The 6,105-nt window shown below is 36.1% G+C and overlaps 1 protein-coding gene across 1 annotated transcript in view; it reads left to right on the top strand.

Annotated features, from left to right (window-relative positions):
- Nucleotides 1-2,883, top strand: part of SLC30A1 (solute carrier family 30 member 1) — a gene marked incomplete at its 5' end in the record, with an annotated part of 12,429 nt that extends 9,546 nt beyond the window's left edge. Inside the window, one exon of the mRNA XM_019515901.1 lies at nucleotides 1,385-2,883. Within this exon, the coding sequence (XP_019371446.1) occupies nucleotides 1,385-2,286 (902 nt within the window). The remainder of the gene's footprint in view (nucleotides 1-1,384) is intronic.
- Nucleotides 2,884-6,105: the final 3,222 nt, after the last annotated feature.

The following is a 6,105-nucleotide window of genomic DNA, read 5'->3' as shown; positions in this document are numbered from 1 at the left end:
CCGGCTAGAGTTTTGGCTAATTTTCCATTAAGTGTTTGGGTTTTTTTGGTGTTGTGTTGTTGTTTTTTTTTTTTTTTTTTTTTTAAAGTAAGTAACTTCAAAACTTAACAAGTTAGCCTGAAATTTCTCATGGTTGCCCCTCTGGCAAAGGATAATGCTTTGGGTAGCAGGATAAGTAGTGGAGTATATGTGAAAGTTTAAATAAGTGGTATACCGTATTATGCTGGTCCTGGAATCTTCAGTAAGGATGCCAAATTTGTCTTGGTGGGAACTGGTTCCTATGTCTGTTTTTTGTGAATGGTGGAATTAGCCATAGTTAGACTCATTGATGTGTTAGCCTTATCAAAATATTACAGACCAGAGTGCTTCAATATACAAGAAAACATGGTGAAATGATACCCAGTGGATGTATCCCAGGACTGAAAACGGCTTAGGGAGACGGACTGTTTTTCTTGAAGTGAGGGAAGAGGGCCACCACCTGTTTAGTGTATTCGAGGAGGCATAGCCCAGATATCTGCATCTGTGCCTAAAGGTGATCAGCCTGTAGTAAGGTTTTAACCTCAGTTATTTTTGAAGACCTGGAGAAACTTGTTTTAACTTACTCTGCTATAATTTGTCCATGATAAAGGGAATGTTCTTCTAGTGAATGTGACAGGAACTTAAAAGTCAAATTGGGTTTCTGGGGTATAGGTTGTAATTACTGGAACTAAGTTGAGTTCCAACCTTATGTATTTATGTATCTGTCTTCTAAAATATGTGGGTCATATACTGTTTAGATCATTGCATTTATTCAGTTGTACATGCTCCAAGAGACACCTCCTCCCCTCTCCCTCCCTCAACCTTCCTTTCCCCCTCCCCTCCCCCAAGACATAGGGACGTATCATGAAATTCCACCATTAGGTGCCTCCAGCTACAAAATGGAGAAACTATCTGTTTCTCTTTCAGTTGTGGAAAACATTGCCATGGACTTTAAAACAAAAAAAATAGTACTCATGAAGCAATGTGTGTGCAGACTTCCATCAGGCATTGAATAGAAAAAATGCTTTCAAAGCTTTTTTTATTGTATTTAATTTCTGTGAAAAACGTGTGCTTTTCTGGGTCTTGAGCACAATCATGAATTCCATAGTTTATATTAACATAATATAAAAAGTAGGGGTAAGATTTAGACCAAACTGAATTGCCAAGATAAAATCTATAAATGAGTGGCAGAGGATTTAGAACATCTATACATAATCAGTTTTTTTATTACAATAGTTTGTTTTGGGAACATAGTTTCCAAATTGTGTTGTGAGTTAAGCCATGAACTCATAAATGTTTAGTCTGTAATACCCTTATTTTAATGATGTAGTGAAATAGTGTAATCATTGCACTGTTTTCTTTGCAGGTGATGTAGAGAAAGATGGCAAGGATGATCTACAAATGAATGGGAATGCTGGTCGTCACTCTCTGGACATTGATGTTGAAGACACTAGTGCACAACTTAACATGCGTGGAGTTTTTTTGCATGTTCTTGGAGATGCATTGGGGTCAGTTATTGTGGTGGCGAATGCCTTAGTATTTTACTTCGTTTGGAATCCTTGTCCCAAAGATGGGCCCTGTGTTAATCCATGTGTCAATAGCCATTGTATGGAAAATGCTACTGTAGCCCCACCACTTTCCACAGTTAGGCCTTTGGAGCATGTGGCTGGTCCATGCTGGGTACTATATTTAGATCCCATTCTTTGTCTGATGATGGTGTGCATAATCCTTTACACAACTTACCCGTTACTTAAGGAATCGGCCCTTATCCTTTTACAAACTGTTCCAAAACAAATAGATATTCATTCTTTGAGCCTGAAGTTGCATACACTTGAAGGAGTTGAAGCAGTCCATGAATTACATGTTTGGCAATTGGCAGGCAGCAGGATCATTGGCACTGCACACATAAAATGTCATGACCCTGAATCATACATGAAAGTGGCCAAGCACATTAAAGAGATTTTTCATGATGAAGGAATTCATGCTACTACCATTCAGCCTGAATTTGCCAGTGTAGGCTCTGAATCAGGTGTAGGTAATTGCGAGCTTCCCTGCAGAACTCAATGTGCTTTGAAGCAATGTTGTGGGACATCAGAAAACAGCGCTGAAAAGGAGATGGAAAAATCGTCTACAATTGGTATTTCGTGTTCAGAAGTCATCACTGATTCTTCACACAGCAGAACTAGGAGGACTAAATCTGAGAGCATACCTGCTGTTAGGCTAGAGGCAAATGCTGACCAAAACAAACAGTTTGAATCATCTTTATAATTCCCAAAGTGGTGCTGCTTATATTTTGATGGCTTCACCCACAGCATTGTTGCAAGAAGAAGAGACAGATGTTCTGAGATGTGTTACTTGGCAAACTTGTATTTGCTGACATCCCTATTCTTGTCACTTTGCTAAATCCAGAATACTTGTTTTAAGGAACATGATCATGTATCATGACATGATATGCTTGTGTTGACTGTGGTGAATGAGTCAGAAAGTGCACCAATGTTGTAACAACTTCAGAATGCCATTTCAGCCGAGACGACACTTTTTGTTGCACTTCAAATTTAAAATATCTCTTCCCATGAAAAGTTACTTGAGAGAGAAGTAAATAGGAACTTAAATTGTGTTACAAACTGCTCATTGGAGCTACGTTTTCCTTTATTTGATCTGTAGATATTTTAATATATTTTTTATTTAGAAAACATAAGGAAACCAAAGTTAATAGATTTCTTTTTTTAAGATATAACTACTTAAAACTGGAAACCACTTTGTTAGTTTCATGCATTTTCCTTAAACTTAGAAAATGAAAAATGTGGACACCTTTTTTCTAATGGATTTATTACATAGCATATTAAAAAAAAAAAAGGAAAAAAGCATATCACATGATTGTTAGAAAGTGATCCATGTTTTCTCATGGGGGCTGTGAGGCGATTAAAAGTGGCTGCTTGTTTAAAAAAAATTGGTTGCGAAAGATGTGTTTTGTTAAAATATAAGTTCAGTCTTCTATGTAACCCCCTTAGGCTGTTCAATTGTCAGAAAAAATAATTTATAGTTTCAGTTACCACTTTATAAATTAGTCAGTGTTGTTTTTCCTTTTCAAATTCAGTCATTTTTATTTCATTAGCTTATTGTTTAAGTTCTAGAATTTTACACAACACACATTCTGGTGCTGTAACACTGAAGTTGTAGCTTTAATTTTTAACAGTGCTTCATTTAAATAAGTTAGTTTTTATCATGGTAATGCCAACCAGTACTGTTAAAGGGAACGATCTTCCAAAACTGGCACTATAATTTCTGCAACTCTGCCCCCAAAAACTCATGTGGATGTAAATTTGTGGAGATAATCTCTGTCTGATGGGCGTAATCCTGTCCCCATGAAGTCTGTGAGAGATTTGACTTCTTCATTGTGAATGGAATGTAATCCAATATATTTTACTCTTTAGCACGTCAAGAATTTACCTATGGGATATTTAAATGTTTAATTTAAAACCAAGAGACAACTGGCTCTGAAGAAGCTGTTACAGTGTACTGTCAACTAACATATTTACAAAAAATGCTGTGTGGGTGACAGTAAAAGACAGTGTAAATGGGAATGATAAGGGACCTTAGTCCACCACTGTGACTATGGTCAAAGCCAAACTCAATCCTTAAATCCATCTCCAGGCTTAGGTATATATGTTATGGTAAACAGTGTCTAGTAATTGAGCGCAGGAATGGGAGTTGGAAGATTCAAGTTGTTTTCTCTTTTCTGACATGTAGGATACATACAAACAAATACATTACAGCAAGATAAAGGAGTCAGGGATTTTTGTCACGTGTCAGCTGCTTCTTGGTAATTGTCCCCATATATTCTCTTAATACATGAAAAGTGAAACGGTGATAATGTAATCCTGGTTTCATACCCTGGAGCAAACAGCTTGCCTCCCTAAGAGTGTGCCCATGGTTACTGTAGAGCAGCCGATTGTGTGGCAAGTCCCTTCCCCCTTTTAGGTCATTATATAATTTATTCATTTGTCCATAACTTTATTTGCTGTGTGATGTTGGGCAAGTCACTTTAACCTCTCTTTGCCTCAGTTCCCTGTCTGTAAAATAGGGATAAAACCTACCTCACAGGGGTATTGTGAGGCTTAATTCATTAGTTGGTAAAAGTTCAGAGATCTTCTGATGGAAGGTGCCCTAGAAATGCAAAATTGTTATTGTTGGGGGTCTTCCAGAAGTTACTGCAATACCCAGGCAAACAGGATGAACTAAGGACCATTTTGGCCTTTTGGATTTCTTTGGTACTGTGGTTTGTCAGATTTTTAACAGTATTTAAACACAGAATTTTTTTTCTCTCTCTTTTTGTTAAGAAGAATGTTTGGGTTAGTGAAGGAAACATAGCTTTTTTTTTTTCCCTTTCATACAGAGCACCTCACTAATTTGCCCTTCAAATCAATGATAGTTGCTTAGCAGTGGTTCACAATAACCTAGTGCCCTTCCAGAGGTACTTGCTTAGCCTCTCAGCAGTGCATTGTAATGAGGTCTTTGCAAAATATGCTATAATGCATCTATGAGTATTCTGTAAAGTATTATCAATTTAATTTGTAAAATGAACAAAGTATACTTTTTCATGGTAAAACGTTTTGCTAATTAGTATATTTGCATGTTTGAAATTTGGCTTCTCAGTTACTAGTGTGAATTAGTGAGGGTCTACTGTATATCACTAACAACAAATAGAGCTAACTGTATATTGGTAAAAACATAGTAGTAATGAAAATCATGACTACTTTTTCTTCTGTTGCTTTTATAGTTGGACTACTCGTCCTGCCATGGCTGTCACCTTTTGGTAATAGTCTTAATAAATGCATTTGAATAGGTCTGAAAATGTAGCCACTAATTCCATTGTAAAATGTTTAATCTTTTTGTGCCAGAAGTCTTATTTTTCTAGTGCTATGTCCATTGCAGGCAATGGCTATCTTAAAATAAATAAAAGGAAAAATGAAAAAGGTCTGTGCACCTGGATTTTAAGTACAGTATATATTCAGTATAAGATTAAGGTGGTGGCTGTACAACAGCAGAAACACATTTTGTAAATTCATCATAGCTGTAATGAGCCCAAACTGTAGCCTGATAACTTGCAATACATCTTGATCTTTTAACTTCATTTAGCTATGGTTATGTAGATTTACTTCTGAAGATCGTAATTCCAGGACATTAGTAGCTTTCTAGAATTTTTGTGGAAGTCTGTCTTTTTAGTCTTTTCTGCCACTACTCCCAAAGCACAAAACTAGTGAATCTTGTGTGAGTGCAGTGGTGAGAGAAAAGCAGTTAACTGTACTGTCATGCATTCCTGGGTGTTTTTTGTTTGTTTGTTTTTGTTTTTTTAATTATTCTTATTATTTTTTAAATAAAAATATGGAACCCTGATTTGAAGGAAAAAATAACTTGTATTTCATAGTGTGTATGCTTTCATTGAAATGGTTCAGGGATATATGAAACACATGTATGCAATGTAAAACATTTTAATGTTTAATCCAGAAATAACAAAAATTCTTAGGCCTATAAAAGACCAGTAGAAGTAGTTCTGATTTGTGATTTTTTTGAAAAAAGGATGTAAAGGTTCAATCTTTCAGAAATCTGCATGAGCAGTCCTTTTGCATTTGGAGAAACTACTTGTATTAATAGTTAGCTGTGTACAAGACTGTTTGCAGGATTGGCTTCTAAGGATACAATAGAGGCTTTCTTGAAAAACTTCTCTTAAGATTCAGGACCTAGTTTTGATGAAGACTGTTAAGTCAAAACAGGTATTGGAATGAACGGTCCTATAGCACTCTTCTAAATTCTGCCACATAAGCACTGTTACCTTTTTATCACGAACCTGGTCTGTTCTGCTGCTTCTCCTTTGAGTGCTATCACTTCTCCTAGGATTCAACTCTGAAAATCAGATCATAAAACTGGAGGCACTGACTCAATGGGTATGTAAGGGGAAAACAGCATTTTCTTTCTTTTTTTCTTAGAATGCTTTTTCTAATCTATTCGCCCATCAGTAACTGCATTTTCATATCTAGACTTTGGGAACAGAATAATTTTTTTATTTCAAGATAATACAGCTAAGGT

The sequence above is a fragment of the Gavialis gangeticus genome, unplaced genomic scaffold (genome assembly GCF_001723915.1).
Source record: "Gavialis gangeticus isolate Ggan-Ray unplaced genomic scaffold, GavGan_comp1, whole genome shotgun sequence".
Taxonomy (NCBI): Eukaryota; Metazoa; Chordata; order Crocodylia; family Gavialidae; genus Gavialis; species Gavialis gangeticus.
This window is presented reverse-complemented; position numbering and strand designations above follow the sequence as displayed.